Source organism: Onychomys torridus, chromosome 2, assembly GCF_903995425.1.
Source record: "Onychomys torridus chromosome 2, mOncTor1.1, whole genome shotgun sequence".
Classification (NCBI taxonomy): domain Eukaryota; kingdom Metazoa; phylum Chordata; class Mammalia; order Rodentia; family Cricetidae; genus Onychomys; species Onychomys torridus.
In genome coordinates, this window is record NC_050444.1 from 27,120,083 (window position 1) to 27,140,818 (window position 20,736).

At 45.3% G+C, this 20,736-nt stretch overlaps 1 protein-coding gene across 1 annotated transcript in view; it reads right to left on the bottom strand.

Moving 5' to 3' along the window:
• Positions 1-4,704, bottom strand: part of Zbtb10 (zinc finger and BTB domain containing 10) — a 42,008-nt gene extending 37,304 nt beyond the window's left edge. Inside the window, exon 1 of the mRNA XM_036179506.1 lies at positions 3,649-4,704. Within this exon, the coding sequence (XP_036035399.1) occupies positions 3,649-4,620 (972 nt within the window). The 5' untranslated portion in view covers positions 4,621-4,704. The remainder of the gene's footprint in view (positions 1-3,648) is intronic.
• Positions 4,705-20,736: the final 16,032 nt, after the last annotated feature.

The window sequence follows — 20,736 nt, forward strand, 5'->3', positions numbered from 1 at the left end:
TGCCTGAATTTTAGAACTCTCATAGTGTTTTTCATTTTAAGATTGTGTCTCAGGTAGCTCAGGCTATGTCTGTCTGTCTCTGTCTCTGTCTCTCTGTCTCTCTCTGTCTCTCTGTGTCTCTCTCTCACACACACACACACACACACACACACACATTTGAGGATGACCATGAACTACCGACCCTCGTGGTCTCATGTTTCCACTTCCCAAGTGCTGGGATTACAGGCATAAGGTAAAATTTATTTTATGTGTATGAACACTTTTGCATGCATATGCATCACATCACATTTGTGCCTACTGGATCCCCTGGCCTGGAGTTACGGATGGTTTTGAGCCACCCAGTGGGTAATGGCAATCAAACCCCATCCTCTGAAGAGCAACAAGTGAGCAATAAGTACTCTTTACCACTGAGCCATCTCTTCAGCCTCCATTTCATTTTATAAATATGGAAGCTAACACAAGATACTCTGGAATTACATTAATAATGAGGAAAACTCAAGAATGCCCAGGCTGATGGGCCCTGGCCTGAGAAAGCATGAAAAAGGGATACGGTTGGCTCTCTAGAATCAAGAGCAATACCATGACCAATTGACTTCAAAACTGATGACACACTGGGTGTTGGTGGCACTCACCTTTAATCCCAGTGCTCCCGAGGCAGAGACAGGCTGATCTTTAGGATTTCGGGGCCAGCCTGGTCTACAGAGAGAGTTCCAGGACAGGTTCCAAAGCTACAAAGAAACCCTGTCTCAAAACCACCCCCCACCCCCGAAAACAATTGATGATAATGAGAGACTTTGACATCAATTTGTGCTAAGAGATGCTGCTGCTGCTGCTGCTGCTGCTGCTGAAATAAAAGACAATTTGTAAAAGATGCCACTGATGAACAGGGGACCAGGACTAACTAAATCTTGGGCCTAGGGAGTGAAGTTTGGCAGTAAGAGCACTGATCTAGCACAGGTAAGATCCCAGATCAGATACCCAGCATTGCTTCAATAAATGTAAACCTTCAGCTGGGTGTGGTGGGCATGCCTGGAGTCCTAACATCTGAGAAACAGGTAAGACGACCAAAGAATGTTTGAGGCCAACCAGGCCAGCCAGGACTACAACAAGGCACTATCTTAGTTTTTTCCTAAAAGTAATCTATAATAAAAAATAAGCATGACAATAAATAATAGTATTTACTAATTGATTATGTGTAGATGCTTAGGAATTTTCCTACAGCAAAAGTGGAGGATTAGGACCCAAGACCGACCTGGACCCTTACAGACTGTGTTACACTGCCTCCTAAAGGTAATCAAAGGCTACAGAGCAACGTCCAGCACCACCCACAACAAAACAAGATTAAATTCTGCTCCAAGTACTAGGAAGCTGTCACAAGTATTCACAAGGGAAAGAGGTTTTCAGGTGTTTCTTGGAAGAGCAAGCGATCCCTCCTCTAACTAAGGTTAGCTATAAACTAAGAAAAATGGTGAGGATCAATTCAAAGTGGTAACACCTAAAATTCAATCCAGGAGACCAAATATATAACCCGGAAGGATTGAACAGAATGTCCTAAAACAAACCGGATGGCTCCTAGATCACATTAAGGGCAATGTCATTAGGGATGGGCAGGGGTAATTCAGAAATCAAGTTTAGAAACTGTTTTTACCTAGGAATGAACTCTGAGATCCAGGCACAGGCCTGCAGGATACACCTATACTAGTTCTACCATAAGGTTATCCAACTAATTCCCTCTTCCTGTGTTCAGGGTCACTGAGCAGCTAATTATAACGTTCAGTCCCATTCATGCCTGCCTACAGAACAGACTATTCTGCTAACAGTACTCGATCCAGTGTAGATTAAGAAAACTCAACCCATTTTTAAAAAGATTATTTCTAAACTTACCAATAACACTTGGAAAATTCAGCTTTCCATTTTCACAAGCCACAGCATCTATCATCTTACTACCTTCAGTATTACATTTAACCCTTTAAAACCTGAAATGCACCTTCTGTAAAACAGAAACAAAACTACTTTCCAGAATGATGAAAATGAGCTGGCACACACGCCTAAAACGAGACAAATGTTAGGCCTATCAAACTCCAGGACCAACTCCAAAGGTAGTAGTGCAAAAAGCTGAGAGCTGAACCCAGATTTGCTCAAAACTCATCCCCTTTTTCATTACAACACCCTTTATAGGCACTAGTCTCAGCTGTCATCCAGGATTTAAGGCAATTTACTAAAAATTTCTGGGCTTTTTATCTTTAAAATGAGGGGCCTTCAGCCAGGCGTGGTGGCACACACCTTTAATCCCAGAAGGCAGAGACAGGTGGATCTGAGTTTGAGGCCAGCCTGGCCTACAAAGAGTGAGTTCCAAGACAGCCAGAGCTACATAGCAAGACCCTGTCTCAAAAAACAGTGATCTTCCTTGTATGATTTAGGAAAAGTAATTTGTGCAAACAACAACATCAATCCAAAAACAAACCCTGTTTCCCTACCTTCTGGGAAAAACAAAACAAAATAACTCCCTGCCTCTAATAACTAAAAGCCTCTAATAGATAAACTGGGTTACTTATGTGCCTAAGAAACTATAGTGCACGTGTGCTGAGAAACAGGCTCGCTCCCATAAACACAGTGAGGTACTAATACCTGAATGTTGACTTTCTAAAAATCAAATGACTGGCTAGCAATACAAAAGAATGAATTCCACCCACCACCTCAAGTTGTCTGAGTCATAAAAAGGAGGACTGATCAACATCTGTTTGCCTTGAAAAGGACTATCAAAATGGTTAGGCTACTAGCTTTAGAGTAAGACCGTTTTAAGAAAAGAAAGAATTAAAACCCATAGGTAGGCTTGTTTTGTAACCAAGAACTGATGGTTTTCCAGTAAGTAAATGAAGTCCAAATCACTTCACATTAAACGTTTTCTAAAACTAAGCTTAACACATAGGCAGGCTATTCACAGCAGTTTTTGAAAGGGGTAAGATTCTCAGAAGGGAAATACGGATAAAAGTAAGTAAAACAACATACAATAATTTTACCAAAGCCAGCCTTGGTAAGAAGGTTCAAGTTTAACAGAGATGGTCACCGTAAAATTATTCATGTTATTCAACTAACTTCCTCCACATTTACATATGCCTCTCCTATTTCACATTATCTCGACGTGACAAATGAGAATTTCTTAAGAGTGGGCTGCCAGTAGCACCAAAGCTTAAGGAAAACTGTTGATTATTCTTCAGACTACTTCGGGCACTTTCGTGTATACGAACACAAGGCAGTAGACTCTTCTAAAATCTCCGCTGATAAGAATTCTTTGATCGAAAGTCAATCCTAAGGCTAAAATCTCCAAACTCTCTTTCGGATTCAATCTCCTAGACAAACCCTTAGTCATTTAAAAAAAAAAAAAAAAAGCAGAAGGAGATAAATCCAGCGCTATCACTAGAAAACTGTCGTTCCACCCCTCCCCCAGGACATCCACAACTTCGGGAAACTTTGTTCCCAGGCTTTCTAAACCCCTACGCATAAGCAAGCTCCCCCGAACCTCTCTCGATGGGAACGACGCCTTCCCCCGGAGGACCTTTATTTGTCTTTCTCCGCGGTAGTCTTTTCCCCTGGTAACCCTTTCCCAAAAGATCTCCAAAACAGCGAGAGCAGCCTCTCCTACTGTACCTGGGCGTTGGCTTCGAGGAGTTTGTGCTCGGTGGAGACGTGGTGCCTCAGGAGCAGGGTTTTCTTGTAGTTGCGGGTCCCTCGCGAAAGCTCGTCGTGCCCCACCTGGGGAAGGTCCACGCTGCCCCCATCCTCGGGGGTCCTTTGGCACCAGCCGCAGAACATAAGGCCAGTATCCCTGGAGTACCGCAGCCAAGGGAAGTCCTTGAGCCAAGAGGTCTGGAAGGAGCACTGGAGCTTCTGCAGGAGGGACTTGGGCCTCGCGAGCGGGAAGTGCTGGACAGTCTCTCCTTCGCCAGCTCCCACACCGCTGCCCTCCGCTTCGTCCCCGCCATCGCCTCCCGACCGCCTGCTGCTGCCGCAGCTGCCGCCTTCCGCCCCACTGCCGTCGCCCGGGCTCGCCCCCTCCTCCTCGTCCTCGGTGCTGTCGCTCAGGGACGCGCCGTCCTGCATCAACTCCTTCCCCTCCAGCGCGTCCAGCTCCAGCTCCACGGCCGCCGGCCCTCGCCCATTGAAATGCCTGAGGGGCCACGCCGAGGTCTCCGGGCGGCCGCGGCTGCTGCCATTGTTGCCGAGACCCCCGGCGCCTCCCCCGCGGAAGGCCAGAGTCCGACGGTTCCTTTCCGCTAGCAGGGGGCCCCCCGCGCCGCCGCCGCCGCCCAGCGAGGCGGGGCCGCCCGCGTCCTGAGGGAGCAGCAACTCCTTGGCGTCCTCGGCGGCGGCCGCCCCGGCGGAGGCCTCCGAGTCCTGGGGCTCCAGGCCCTCCGATTCCATTTCCTCGTCGGCCCCGCGCCCATTGGGCTGCTGCGGCGCGGGCGGCGCGGGCTGTCGCGGCTGCGGCAGCGGAGGCCAAGCCGAGGCCTCCCCGCCAGCGTTATTGTTCGTGGGGCCGCCGCCGCCGCCGCCTCCGCCGGTGACCAACCCGCCTCCTCGGAACGCCAGCGTCCTGCGGTTCATTTCACTGAACGACATGGCGCGCGCCGCCGCCGCCGCCGCCGCCGCCGCCGCCCGGTGCCTCGGCTCGCGCCCGGCCTCGGGCCGCGTCCCGCGCGCTCGCCGCGGCTCCCCCAACGTCTCACCCCCGCCCCCGCCCCCGGCGCTGCGCTGCGCTGCGCTCCCGCCGCCTGCCCGGCCTCACCCTCCCGCCGGCTCGCGCTCGCTCCCGGGGGCCGCCGCCGCCGCCGCACGCGTCCGCCTTCGCCTTCGCCGCCGCCTTCGCCGCTGTCCCGGCCGCGTCCTCTCCACCCCCGCCCCGCCGCGCTCCGGGCAGCGTCCCGCGCGCAGAGGTGGGCGGGCGGCGGAGCGGCGAGCCGGGGCGCGTGCGGCCTTCGAAGTTGAGGAGGAGGAGTGCGGGCGCCCCTCCGCTGCCCCGCTTCAGCGCCGCGCGCACACACCGGCCCGCCAACAGAGCTCCGTCCGCGGGGAGCCGCGCCGCCGCCGCCGCCGGCTGCCGAGGCGCGGACGCGAGAGGCGCGCTAAGCCGCTGGGCTCCGCCACATAGCGAGCCGACAATAAAGCCGGCGGAGCGTTTCCGTCCGACCAGGCCCTGGCGGAGGTCGAATGGCAAATGAACAACGGACCGTGCGCCCACAATGCACCGGGGTAGCAGTAACCGCTGGAGGGGGAGAGGGTGGGGGCCGGCCGGGGGAGGGGGCGGGCTGGGCCGGGCTGGGCTGGGCCGGGGGCGCCCGGGGACCGGGAAAGGGGCCGGCCGCTCGGGCCTGCGGGCGGGGGCGCGGCCGCGGGAAGGAAGCGGGCGGCGGGCGGGCGGGGCGCGGGGCCGGGGTCTCGGGGCGGGGCCGGCTCGGCCAGGACAAACAGCTGGCGGGTGTCAGGGACCGCCTCGGCGCCGCGCGCTCGCCCGCCCGCCCGCCCGCCCGGGCGCACCGTGCCCTGCTCTCGCCACGACTTCACCTGGGACTCCAGGAGTAACTGCGGTGGGAGCGCGCAGCAGCCCTGTCATCTGCTGGGGGGTGGGTGGCCGTGCCCGAGGAAGTGAACTTATTTTGTTCCTTTCACAAAAGACTGGACCAGGCGGTGCCTTCGTCGCGAGGACACCTCCTTGGGCGCATTGTGTGCGCCGGGCAGCACCTCTGGCCCCGGGCAATGATCGTTTCACAGAAAATGCACCGCCCCGAGTGTCTTATTGCTGTGATGAAATGGAAATTTAAATAAAAGGTCGAACACGTGCGTTCACTGGGAAGTATTGACATGGGTGTTACATCACCAGCAGCCAATCAGATAACTCCAGTCGTGTTTATACTTCTACAACCACCTTGTGAGTATTACAGTATGTCATAGCGTTATAAATATTAGGCAGGGTTTTCCCCACGAGCGGGGAGGAGTCAGCTGCGGCGGGCGCTGCGTGCGGCTGCGGAGGGAGCGCAGCTCCGGAGACGGCGTGTGCGGATGAGAATTAATGTTTAGGACTTTGAGAAAAAGCTCTTGGCGTCGCGGAATGGAATTTAGAGCCATTGGAACGGCCTAAGCTGGAAATGAACCTCCCATAGCTACATTAGTCGAGTTTTTCAGGAAGAGGTTTGCCAATTAAGAGCCCTTAAACTTACCCTCCCCCTTAATTATGTTCTATTTGGAAAACATTAACGCGTTTAGACTTTTACCGATTTACAAAGTGATAGTTGTTTTTATTTACTTATTTTTTTTTTTCTTTATTTGGGATTTTTTGAAACAGGATCTTCCAAGACGCAGGAGGATCTCTGAGTTGCAGGCCAGCCTGGTCTACATGGTTTTAGTTCCAGGTCAGTCAGGGATACACACTGAGACCTTGTCACAATGAAAGGAAGAAACAGGGCCCTGCTGTCTAGCCCAGGCTGATCTCACAGCAATCCTCCTGCCTCAGTATCTGTAGTGCCTAGGATTACAGATGTACACCACCATACCCCATAAGATTAATCTTAAAATTCTTTTGTTCAAGCATATTTCGGGCTTTTCTTTCCTTTTTCTTTTCCTTTCTTCCTTCCTTTTTAATTTTTCTTTTTCCTAAGACAGGGTCTCTGTATGTAGCCCTGGTGTCACTAGACCAGGGCAGCCTGGAACCCACAGAGATTCACCTGCCTCAAGCCTCCCGAAGGTGTACACCACCATGCCTGGAGCTTTTTTTTTTCCCTTTTGGGTGGAGAGAGGAGCTGGTAAAGAAAGGGTCTCTCTACTTTCAAGTTTTAAAGATGCTGGAGGCTGGATCAATGGTTGTTCTTCTGCAGGAACTGGCTCCCTCCCTGTAACTGCAGCTCCAGGGGAGGCACCAGGCAGCACATGGTGCACAGACATACATGCAGGCAGAATACAAACGCACATAGTTTAATGCAAAGCCATGTGTTATAATTCTCCAAAGTGTTATAAATGACTGTTTGCTAATACTTTTTTTTTTTTTTTTTTTTTAAGACGGCTTTCTGTGTAGCTCTGCTGGCCTCCATAGTTTTGTCACTGTGCCCAGCTACCTCAGTGGAGTTTTGGGTTTCTTTACTTTGTTTAAAGGAGGCCTCACTTCATACCCCTGGTTGTGGTGATATATTGTGTACCCTAATAAAATTTGCCTGAAGATCAGAGAACAGAGCAAGCCACTAGATTAAACATAGATGACAGATTAGTCCTAGCACTCTGGAAGCAGAGATCCGTCTGGATCTCTGTGAGTTCAAAGCCATCCTGGACCGCATGGATTGACTCAATCTAGGAGAGAAACAGAGCCAGGCAGTGGTGGCACTTACCTTTAATCCCAGTGCTTGGGAGTCACAGGCTTTAATTAATCTCAGCGTTTGGGATTTTATTCCTTTGCTCCTAATATTTGAGAGGCACACATGTCTTTAATCCCAGCACTAAGAAAGAAGTGATATGGCTGGGCAGAGAAAAGTATATAAGGTGTGAGGAGTCAGGAGCTAGAGCTTTTTTTTTTTTTTTTTTTTTTTTTTTTTTGGCTGAAGCTTTTGGCCTGGAGAGCTTTCAGCTGAGGACTCAGAGACATTCAGTCAGAGGATTCCTGGAGTTGGTGAGGTGAGACGTGGCAGTGGTTTTTGTTCCTTGGTCTCTCTGATCTTCCAACATTTACTCCAGTATCTGGCTCTGGGGCTTTTTATTAAAAGACCATTTAACATTCGTGTTACACCTGATTGTCTTAGAACTCAGTGTGTAGTTCAAGCTGCCTTCTAACTCGGGCAATCCTGCCTCACTTAAGTGCTGAAATTAAAGGGAGAGCCACCATGCCCAACTGCCTTACCATTTTTAATTGAACTAAACACAAGCATGAATGTCGAGATTTATGTGTTGATTTAGATGTTTTTCAATGCCACTTTGACTTAATTCGCCTTAATTTTAGTACCTAAATTTAGTACCTGATGTATTGCAGTTCTGTATATGAAACAAAATTGGTTTATTCTAATGTGAGCTTGTATTTCTTTGCATAAGTTTGTCTATGACCTGTAGCTGACAACATAATTTCAATGTGAAGGCTGCAATTCCACAAAATGCCATGGAGTTTGAGGTATCTTCCCAGTAATAAAACATCTCATCACCTACCTATGTTGTTAGAGTCACTTCAAGTTGGTACTGTCGGTGAGTTCTGGTTGTTGAGTTTAAGCCTGAGCTGCGGCCTGCACCTGCCTTTTTCCTTGGAATAAGAAGAGAAACCCACCTGCTGTAGCTGCTGCAGTATAAGAAAATGTAACAACAGGCTTGGTTTTCCATGTATTTTTTAGGCAATTTACAAGTAAGTACAGCATTGTATTTTAACCACACACACAAACTCTTGCCCTTGAAAAAGTGGGTACTGACATTAGTTATCAGATTAAGATGGTGAGAAGTGTCGTCTGTGTGTCTGTTTTATTCCAAAACCAGTAAGTCTTACTTCATCTCAATCTTGTATCCCTAATAATGTATAATGGCTACTATATCGAGTTAGGTTAGTATTTGCTTTCTAGTAGCAATGGAGGCAATCAGAAAAGCCGGGACCCTTAGTGGTACTTACAGAGTGCCTTTCTTCACACATACATCCTTCCTCATTTTCATTTTTATAAAGTCCACACTGTTGTCAGATGCGGGGCACTGTACTGTAATCTCAGAACTGAGGACGCTGAGGCAAGAGTTCAAGCTAGCCTGTTACATAGCAGACTTAGGCCAGCCTGGGCTACACAAGACCCTGTCTCAAAAAATGAATAAATTCATGATCAAATGTTTAACTTAAATAAGGTAATTTCCACATTGTCTTCTTTCTGGAATTCTATTTAAACAGGAGCTAATTAAAAATGAATAGTGCTGCAGGGGAGGGGAGATGTAGACAGACTCACAGCTAACTGCATGTAACTGCATATCCAGGAGATTTAACTCCCTCTTCTGTACTGCGCAGGCAGCCTGCCACTGACAGACACACACACACACACACACAAATACTTTTTTTTTTTTTTAAAGAGTTTAAAGAGTGAATGATAGGATACTTGGGTCTGAGTATGTTGTCATATTTGTGGAATGCTTATCTAGCATGAAGCATGCCCTTGGTTAGATCCCCAGGATCTCGTATCTCATAAACCAGGCATGTTAGCACATCCCTGGGATTCCATCGCTTGGAAAGTAGAGGAAGAGAATCCCAAGTGGAAGGTCATCCTTAACTGCATGGCAAGTCTGAGGCCAGCCTGGCATTCAGGAGCTCCTGTCTCGAGAAAGAAAATGAATGAATGAATGAATGGTTGAAGGATACTGGATTCATGTAAATGATTTAAATTCTACGACCATTGGACTAATTAATAACCAGACAGTAGCAGTAAGAGGGGGTAGCTCTGTGTGTGTGTGTGTGTGTGTGTGTGTGTGTGTGTGTGTGTGTGTCCTTTTCAGTTGTGTGTCTCTAAAGCCTAAAGCAGATGAGAAACCCTGAAGGAATCAGAAGCAGATCTGTGCCTCCAGATACCCTGTGCCAAGGGAACTTTGAATCACAAGGGGATCTCCTCTACAAATGGAGTTTTTAGGAATTCCCCCACCCCTCCCAGTCTCCCACTAACAGGCAGGGACCCGTTCTCCCCTGAGCCCCCATACTTACTGTTAGGGTTCTGCCATAATCAAGGGAATTCCCCCTGATGCTTACCAGGGGAACCCCTGAAGAATGGGGCAATCCCAAGCAATTTGTCCCCTAATTTCATCTAAGCTATGTAAAACTTCTGGAGGTGATGTTTCAGGCTGTCCTGGGACTGGTAGTGATGAACCACAAGCCCTGCCTTAGCGGATGCTTGGCCTGGCCGGACTGGCCATTAGTGCCTTGGCAGAGGGCTTTTGCGTTCGGCACTTTGCCTGTATAGGCTTCAGAAACAGTGGCCCAGGCTTCTGTGAAAGTGGCCTGGGTCCTCCTAGAAAGATGGGGATCATTTAACTGTACAAGCTGCTAGGCCCAGCCTGGTAAAAGCAAGCCAAGAGTAGCACTTTGAGAAATGACTTACCATGTCTTTCCTCACAACCTACTTCAATGAACTTTTCATGTGTTTGTTGTTGTTGTTGTTGTTATTATTATTATTATTATTGGTTTTTTGAGACAGGATTTTTCGCTGTATCACTGGTTGCCCTGGAACTCACTCTGTAGACCAGGCTGGCCTCAAACTCTCAGAGATCCTCCTGCCTCTGCCTCCCAAATGCTGGGATTAAAATTGTGCAGCACTAATGCCTGGCTTTCTTTTATTTTTCTTATGTAAGGAAGAGTTATTCTTTAAAAAATATGGAGTTCAAGCCAAATAAGGTGGCACACTTGTATGAGCCAGCCTTAGGAGGACAGAGGATGAGACATTCAAGGTGTGCCTTGAATGTAGAGAATATTTTCAGCTGGAGTAATGCCTTTCTGTCAAAGCCAAACTTTAGATACAAACAATGTTACAGCTACAGAATTATAGACTACACTATTTTTAATTTTTTTCTTTGCTACATTAAAATTTAAATTTTATGGTTCAAATAGAGTTGTAGGGGGAAAAAAATCTCACTATTTCCAGTACCCAGAATTAAGCAATATCATAAAAATAGTGTATCCATACCTAGCATTTTGTTTTGATAATTGTGAGTTGAATCTTGTTTGTATTTTTAGTACTTCATGCATTTTAATATCATTAAATAGCCTGAGTCATTTTAATCATTTATCTTACGGTTCGTTGATATAACCAAGGCATCGTTTATTGTCTGGTTTTACCACTATAAACAGCTCATTGACTTTGTCCCCATATAAACAACTCTTTGTCTTTTATTTATTTGTTTGTTTATTTATTTATTTTCAAGGTGGAGCCTCAAGTAGCCCAGGCTGCCTCCACCTTCCAAGTGCCCTATCATGCCCAATTAGCCTCTAAACCACTCTTTAAGGAATACCCTTGAAAGAAAAATGCTGTGTGTAATGTTTTATTCCTTTTTTTTTTTTTTTTCTTTTTTGAGACAGGGTGTCTGTGTAGCAGCTTTGTACCTTTCCTGAAACTCACTCTGTAGCCCAGGCTGGCCTTAAACTCACAGAGATCTGCCTGGCCCTGCCTCTGGAGTGCTGGGATTAAAGGTGTGTGTGTACCAACCACCGCCTGGCTACTTACTTATTTATTTATTTGCTTTTTGGAGAAAGGGTTTCTCTGTGTAGCTTTGCACCTTTCCTGGATCTTGCTTGGTAGACCAGGCTGGCCTTGAACTCACAGAGATCCTCCTGCCTCTGCCTCCCGAGTGCTGGGATTAAAGGTGTGTACCACCACCACCACCACCACCACCCGGCTACTTATTTATTTTTGTGGTGCTCGGAATAGAGCCCAGGTCCTCCAACATCCTAGCACTCTTCCAAATGAGCTAAATTCCCAGGCCTGCCCCCTTCTCTGTTCTGTTTCCTTAGGACAAATGCTAAACATGTGTGTGTGTGTGTGTGTGTGTGTGTGTGTGTGTGTGTGTGTCCGTGTATATGTGAGTGTGTTCATGTGTGTGTCCAGGGAATGTATGGAGCCAAAGGACAGCTTGCTGAGAGGGGTCTTTCTGCCAAGTAATTGAATTTGGTCTCCTTGACTCTGGGTTTTTGTTTGTTTTTATTTTTGTTTTTGTTTGTTTTTTTCCGGGATCTTTTTTTACTGACCAGGAATTCACAGAGTAGAGTAAGCTCCTGGGGTTCTGCCTGCCTCAGCACAGGAATTACAGGAATTACAAGCACATCCCAACACACCCTCACCACCACACCTGACTTTTTTTGGTGTGCTCTCTGGTGATCCACCTCACCTGGGAGGCTGAGACAGGAGGATTGCTGAAAGACCAAGGCCAGCCTAGGCTACAGAGAATGTTAAAAAAATAATAATAATAATAAAAAAATAACAAAACATCACTTACTAAGCTGTCTCCACAGCACCCTAAAGAATATAAATACACACATACATACATTCACATTCACACACACACACACACACACACACACACACACACACACACACACAAGCTGGCTCACTGATTTACAAAGAACCATTGCAAGTCAATTTTTTTGTTGTTTTGTTTTGGTTTTTTTTGTTTTTCGAGGTAGGGTTTCTCTGTGTAGCTTTGGTGCCTGTCCTGGATCTGGCTCTGTGGAACAGGCTGGCCTCAAACTCACAGAGATACAGAGATCCACCTGGCTCTGCCTCCTGAGTGCTGGGATTAAAGGCTTGTACCACCACCACCCGGCTGCAAGTCAGTTTTTAGAACACAAATCCTAATAACTGGAAAATTGAGATAGTAGGAAATCCAATGCCAGGTAAATTCAGAGTCAGCCCGGACTATGAGACTTTGTCTCAGACTGAAAAAAAAAAAACTATTAGATAAATAAATAACCACAAATATAATAGAATAAAAATGTACAAAAAGTTCTATCAGAAAAATTAAACTTTTTTCTGATTGTATCAGAAAAAGTTACCAAAAAAAAGAAAAACAAGTCTGGACATTTGTGTCAGCTCAGACCCGGTATATTATATTCCAAGGTCAGGAGATTAAGAAGTGAGGTCTTTGTGAGACTGGAGAGCCTTAGTACTGCTGCTGTTCCAGAAGACCAGAGACCCCAGCACTCATTATGGGTGGCTCACAGCTGCCTGTAACTCCAGCTTCAGGGGATTCATTGAACCATCTGCACTCAGGTGAGACACATTCATACGTAAATAAAATTAAAATAAATCTTATCAAAATATCTTTTAAAAAATAGTGGTGTCTTTGGGGTGTGATTAGATCATAAGGAAAGAGCCCTTACAGAACAGTACCAGGTTTGAGGGCTCAAACCTGTAATCTCAGTACTGGGAAGCAGAGGTTCCTAGGATGGTTAACAGTTCAAGGTCAATCTCAACCATGCCAACTTTGGCTAAGTGAAATCCGGTTTAAAACAATAGAGTGGGTTAGCACCACTGCCTGGCTCCGTGAAGTTGTCTTCTCAAATAAACTTATTTTCTATAGTCTAGTGTGTGGAAGGATGGATAGATAAACAGAAAGACAGACAGATAACATTGGTGTAGTGTAGGTTAAGCAGAGTGCCTCTTATGCTAGATAATTGCTTTACCATGGAGATTCATTCCTTCCCCCTGAAATACATAACTAAGTATATATTAGAAAGTAATGATGATAAAGCTACCTTTGTTTTGGAAGAAAAAGTTAACAGTAAACCCCAGTTATCAATGATTTTCCCAAGGACCTTTTTGGGAAAAGGTCCTGTTTCTTCTTTTTCTCCACTGGTTAGGAACCAGTTGTACCCTGTTCCCCTCCACAAGAACACATAAAAGAGACAAAACTAAAAACAATAGTGTTTCTCTTCTGTGAGAACTCTTAATTCCCTTAAAGCATTACCTATCTCGCAAAAGCTCAAGTTTGCATGCATCTTTTCTGGGAAACATCACAATGTACTCTTCTAGCCCATGCCTTTTAATCCATTCCCTACAGAAACTAGTAATCTTTTCAAAATGCAAATGTGATCCTGTCACTCACCCACACACACGCTCCTGATCCCCTCATACCTTAAACCCTACAAGGGCTCCATCACTTTCCATGGCCAGCATTTCAAAATGTTTTAAAGAGCCAGACATGGTAGCACATGTCTGTAATTTCAGTCTTCGGGAATCTGAGGCAGAAGAATGGCCAGCTATGGCTACACAGGGAAACCTGGTTTCAAGACATAGACAACCCCTATGTCTCTATGTACACAAATAAACAGCACCTTATCAGTGAGTGTGTTTTCAGTTAAATGACTCCAAAAATAAAAGCCCTCTTATTGACAATCTGATGATCCGAGAACTGAGTTAATTCTCAGACCCCATGTAAAGGTGGGAGAGAGCCAGCTCCCTAATGGTATCCTCTCATGCCTTATGCATGCACTGGGACGCAAGTATGCCTCCACACACACAATAGTAACTTTTAATTTAAAAAAATTAAAAGTCTAAAGTAAAAACTTAACATTAAAAAATGTAATGCTGGGGCTGGAAAGATAGCTCAGTGGTTAAGAGCACTGGGTTCAGTTTCCAGCATCCATATGGTGGTGGCTCACAACCATGGATCATTCCAGTTCCAGGAGATCCAATACTGTCTTCTGACCTCTACAGGCAGTAGACATGCACATGGTACACATGCATATATCTAGACAGAGCATACACATGAATCTATAAAAATATTTGTAATGCTAAGCTAACCATTGTATGATTTCAGTTTCTCTGTATTTGATCACAAGGACTTGTTTTGTTTTGTTTTTCAAGACAGGGTTTCTCTGTGTAGCTTTGCACCTGTCCCGGAACTCACTCTGTAGCCCAGGTTGGCCTCGAACTCACGAGATCCACCTGGCTCTGCCTCCCGAGGGCTGGGATTAAAGGTGTGTGCCACCACCGCCCGGCTATAAGGGCTTAATGTATTCTGAGAGGAATGAAGGAAAAATAAACTGTTGTGAATATGAATTATATAAAAGTAGATTACTTTACAATGTGGATTTTTATATAAGCTAGAAAAAAATGAAAACAGTGAAGGGTTTGTGGTGGTTTGAATAAGAATGGACCCATAGGTTTATATATTTGAATGCTTTGTCATCAGAGAATGGTACTTCTTGAGAAGGATTAGGAGATGTGGCTTTGTTGGAGTGTGGCCTTGTTGGAAGAACTGTGTCACTGGGGGTGGGCTTTGAGGTTTCAAAACCTGTTCCTACTGCCTGTGGATCCAGATGTAGAACTCTCAGCTACCTCTTCAGCACCATGTCTGCCCATTTGCTACCATGCTATCATACATGATGATAATGGATTAAACCTCCGAAACTGTAAGCAAACCCCAGTTACAAGGTTTCTTTTATAAGAGATGCTGTGGTCATGATGGGTCTTCACAGACAGGTTAGATAATTTTTTTTTTTTTTTTTTTTTTTTTTTTTTTTTTGTGAAACAGCCTCAAACTCCTGAGCCTCTTGTCTTAACCTTCCAACTGCTAGGATTACAGGAATAATCCCACCAGGTTTGGCCATGTTATTGATTTCTACTCATTGGGAGGATGGACCTTAAGATTTCTTCACAGATACTGTTTGACTCACAGATTGATCGCCTGGAGAGTTAACTTGGTTCTGTTCAGTAGCCACAGGTGCCACAACAGTTCCTCTTTCTCATAAATTCTTAAGTGCAAACCAGTTACCTTCATAAAGCTCAGGTGAGAACCCAAGGAAGAGAGGAAGACGGTGCGGTGTGTGACACACGGTCTCAAGCCCAGGCTTCCTACACAAGTTCATGCAGCAGCTTGACAGGGGTCTTTTGTCCCGAATGGGGTAACCCCTGTCTCCCTGAATTTGGAGATAATTATATATATATACGCACAAACACAAAGAAAATGCTACACTTCACAAACACGGATCAGGGTTTGGCGGTATGTGTCTACAATCCCATCACTCCTGAGGCTGAGGCACAAAGCCAGCTTGAGCTATGTAGCACAGCCTTGCCTTCCAAAGCAATCCTAAGCCGAAAGGGCATCATAGTGCCTGCTCTCCAACTCTCTTACAGACCCATAGTGAAAAAACAACACACAAACATACAAAGCCAGCATGGCAATGGCATAAAACCAGCCATGTAGACAAATAGAACAGGATAAGATGACCAGAAATAAACCCACAGGGCTACAGCCATCTGATTGTATTTATTAGTTTATTATTTTAGACAAGATCTCATGTAGCCCAGGATAGCCTTGAACTCATTTGGTAGCCAACGGTGACTTTGACTTTCTGATTTTTCTGCCTCCACCTCTCAAAGTGCTAGAATATGGGTATGGATACACCACTGTCCTTTCTTCTTTCTTTTTGTAAACTCACAAATTCCAAACCATGACAGAGCACTGGCCTAGGAGCAAGGTTTGTGTCCAGCTAAAGAAAATGTTTTAGACAACAAAATGTTCTGGGCTCAGTGAGGAGTAGAAACAGCCAGCGCACCACAAAGTTTAGTGCACAGAGTCATCAAGTCACTTAAAGGCCTTTTCTGAGCTCGACTGTGTATCAGGAGTTAGGATTTAGGGCTGTTGAGATGACTCAGCCCATAAAGGCACTTGCTGCACAGGCTGAGGACCTGAATTCCATCCCCAGGAACCACATGGTGGAAGGAGAGAACCAACTCCTACAAATGTCCTCTCGACATGTGTGTGCTCCTTCCCACAAGAAACAAATGTTTCCTAAAGGATTTAATAAGATTGTCCCAACTCTCTAGAAACTCGAACTTCTCTGATGATGGAGTATGTGCAAATCAGTAAGGACTCGGAGCTAGATCAGTGATAAGACTGATTTCCTATACTTGAGATTCTGGGTCCCATCTCCTGCAGCAAAAATAATTATGAAGGTTAAATGTTAGTAGACTTATATATAAGTTGCTATGGAAACATGAACTGCTGCTAGTAGATTGAAAAATGAAATACTCTTTTTTCTTCTTTTTGGAGACAGAGTTTCCCTCTGCAACTAAGGCCAACATGAACTTCACTATGTAGCATGCCTGAATTTAGAGCAATGCTCCTGCCTCAGCCTCCTAAATGCTGGGATTACAGGCATGAGTTACTGTACTCAGGTCAGAAAGAAAGCCTTTTTTTTTTTTTTTTAACACAAGTGAAAATTTTAAAGTACAAGTTATTTCAAGCATAAGCAAATGTTACAGAGTTCAGTGTATTTGGAGATTAGGAGAAAGACTTGAGGTGAGGTAGGGTGATCAGTATGAGAGGCTAACAAGGGATGTGGGACTGGAGTTCAGTGACAGAAAGCTAGCCTCAAATGCACGAAGTGCTGAGTTCAGTCCAAAACAAAACAGTAAAGACTTTGATTTTATCCCGGTAAGATAAAATGAGGAAACCGAAAGGTTTTTAAACACAGGACTGACTGCATCAACCCTTATGAATATCTGTTTCCTTCATACTAACTCTATGGTCATCAACGGATTTCATTTTTAACGGCCTTGACGTAGATTCACCTGCCAGAAAGAAATTTCTTTTGGAAACAAGGTATGTTGCCTTGCCACATTTGTGGATTTGAAAAGTAAATGAAGCAATTGTTTCTTCTAATTTACTTAGTTTGAGATGGTATATGTGAATCTCACATGTTTTCAGGCCCAGTTCAGAGAGCCATGCCAGAGCTGCAGATCTGAGAAATACAACACGTAAACCCCACCCCTTACAGTCCTGTTCAAGAAGCTAGAGACTCTACAGTTCTCAGTGGATTACCTCCTCACGGGGACACTGAGAATTCTCCAATACTTTGTCTTCTTTCTCTTTTCTCTTTTTACTTGTGTGTGTGTGTGTGTGTGTGTGAGACTCACACACACTAAGCAAGCACCTTCCAGCTTAGCAATCAAAACCACAGTAATTTTATAAGATGGCAGTCATACTGTGAAAGTCCTAATGTGGCACATTTAGAAGGTAGAAGCAGATCGGGCGGTGGCGTTGCACGCCTTTAATCCCAGCACTCAGGAGGCAGGTGGATCTCTGTGAGTTCAAGCCCAGCCTGGGCTACCAAGTGAGTTCTAGGAAAGGTGCAAAGCTACACAGAGAAACTCTGTCTCAAAAAACCAAAAAAAAAAAAAAAAAAAAAAAGAAGGTAGAGGCAGGAAGATGAGGTGTTCAAGGTCATTTTTAGCTACATATAGAGAGTTCAAGTCTAGCCTATGCTCCTTTCTCAAGGGGGAGGGGGACTATATGAAAAAACCATATGAAAATCTGCAATTTTGTAAGCTAATTAAGTACAATTAAGCAATTTAATGCATAATGATAAGTGAATAACAATAATACCTACAGTCATTAACCCAACTTCCAATAAATGAAGGTGGAGCTCTTCGTGATCAGCCCACATAGGGTTCCCCTCCAATACTTTGCCCTTCCCGTCCCAGCAACACTTGCAGAACTGCCTAGCATGATTGTGCACACTTACAGCCCCAGCGCTCAGGAGACTGAGGCAGGAGAATCTCAAGTCTGACACTAACCTGGCCTGCATAGTGAAGCCCTGTCTACAAAGGAAAACACAACCCAAACTAGACAGCTGTGCACCTGGCTGGGCAGGCAGCAGCAGAACACTCACAAGCACCTTTGCATGAAGCGCTCTCTACAGTTGAGCCAGCTGTCCACGGCGTTAGTGTGGACAGATCTCAGTAGCAACATCGGAGCCTACAGAGATGGCCAACGGAAGTGAGGCAGGCAGGTTGTTTTCCTGCTACTGAAATGAATCAAAGTCTCTATTTCGGCTCACCAGGTTTCTTGACCCAGCTCTGTTTTCCCAGGCCAGTCAGAGCCAGAGGTATGTTGTGCAAAGTTACAATGCTCACCAGTCTGTGGAACACTCAGGCTCACTGAGCAAGCACAATTCAGGTCTAGCCTTCTTGCCACCCTTGTTTAAACCACCTGGCCTCACAGCCCCAGGGTTCTATGGTTGACTCTCCCTGTATCATATTCTTCAGGTTTGCTCCAAAGACACACGGCGGAGTCCTGATTCGGAGATCTCGCCCCTCTCACGTGTTTGATGTCACTTCCTAACGTCTACAAAGTCACCTGCAGGCGATAGGCACAAGTCACGCCCACACACAGTTTGGTGCCTAGGGGCAAGTTACTTAGTATCTCTAGATGCTGGCGTCTTCTTTTATAACATGGAGCTAATGATAGGATAAGATCAGCCTCCTAAGTTCATTGTGAAGATGTAATGGGATGATGTGGGTAAAGCCCTAAGCCCAGTGCCGGGTAAATAGAAGATAATTAACTCAGTCCACAAATGGAAGCCCTTTGTCAGTTATGCTATCATATAAAGATCAACGGGAAGCCAGAGTAGACACTGTCCAGATGAGGGATGGGTCAGGTACCCTGGTCTGACATGTGATCCTGTGCACATGTCATGAAATGTCACACTATACCCCAAAGATTTTATAATTCTGTGTGTCAATTAAAATTATCAAAGTAATAAAAAGATAATACAGTCTCTGCTTTCAAAAAAAATCACAGTATAATATGATGTGCTGACAATTACCAGAACAAATGTAAAAGGAGAAAGGGAGGGTCAGGAGGAAAAAGAGAGCAGAGGGGGGCTGGAGAGATGGCTCAGTGGTTAAGAGCACTGGCTGCTGCTCTTCCAGAGGACCTGGGTTCAATTCCCAGCACTCACATGGCAGCTCACAACCGCCTGTAACTCCACTTCCAGAGAATCTGACAGTTTCATACAGACAAAACACCAATGCACATAAAATAAAAATAAATATTTTTTAAAGTTCATATGGGATGTCATTTATTTCTCATTAATGATTTTCTTCTTGATAAACAAAGTGCTATCCAGATGCAGAAAGTCATAGCCTTGATTTGACTTCAACATTGCAGCCAAGAGGAACAGACCCACTACAGTTCCACCTAAAAACCAAATGATGGTTACATCTCTTTCTCCTTCGCTCTGTAGCCCTGGCTGGCCTAGAGTTCAGTGTGTAGAGCAGGCTGGCTCTGAACTCACAGAGATCCACCTGCCTCTGGCTCTCTGGGTGCCGGGATTAAAGGTATTTGCTACCACACCCCCAAATAAACATTTAAAATAAATACTTTTTAAAAAAAAAAGACAAGGAAAAGAGGGCAGAGAGCTTTTGGTGAATAGGAAGTGAGAATAGATAGAACAGAAGAGAACAGAATAATAGAATGAAATGCACCAGAAAGAATAATGGAATACAATTCTCCGAGGTCATCAGGATTATTTCTGTAGGAACACAAATAGTAAGAGAAAGGATGATTATTGTGAAGAAGAGGAGAAAGATGTCTTCAGGACTTTAGAAGAATCAGTCACCATGTATTTGAAGAGCAGGAAGCAGGCCCCCATGGCTACATATATGATAGCCTCTTTCTTTTTTTTTTTTAGCCAGAATCTTACACTATAGGGAACTGTGGTCAACTTAGAGACCCTTTCTCCTTTGTTTGCTTCCAAGCCCCTAGGTTCAGCCTCCAGTACTACAAAACCAAACGAATAATGGTTGAGAAATCTGAGTACTCAGGAGGGAGATACAAGTGGATCTCTCTCTCTCTCTCTCTCTCTCTCTCTCTCTCTCTCTCTCTCTCTCTAATATGTGAGAGACAGAGAATACACACACACACACACACACACACACACACACACACACACACACACACACACACACACACACACACACACACACACACACACGAAGAGATAGATAAATAGATGATAGATAGATCAGTTAAGATGAGGAACAAAGGTTATAGAGCACTAAGGGTCAAAAGTTATAGAGTAGTGGTTCTCAACCTTCCTAATACTGTGACCCTTTAATACAGTTCTTCATGTTATGGTCACCTCCAACCATAAAATTATTTTCAGTCCTACTTCATAACAGTAATTTTGTTATTGTAACGAATTGTAATGTGAATATCTGCTATGCGGGATAGCTGATATACAACCCCAAATGGGTCAGATTAAGAACCTCTGCTATAGGGGCTGTTAGAAAGATAATGAGCACTTAGACTAGTTTAATAAAGATAAAAACGAGAGAATTGGCCAATCTGGGTGTGGAGATTTAAGAAGAAAAAGGTGTTGCCGATAATTCTCAGGTTTCTGAGACTGCTCTCTGAGACAGCATCAGAAGATGAAAAATTGGGGATGTATAAAATTGGAAATTCACATTTGGA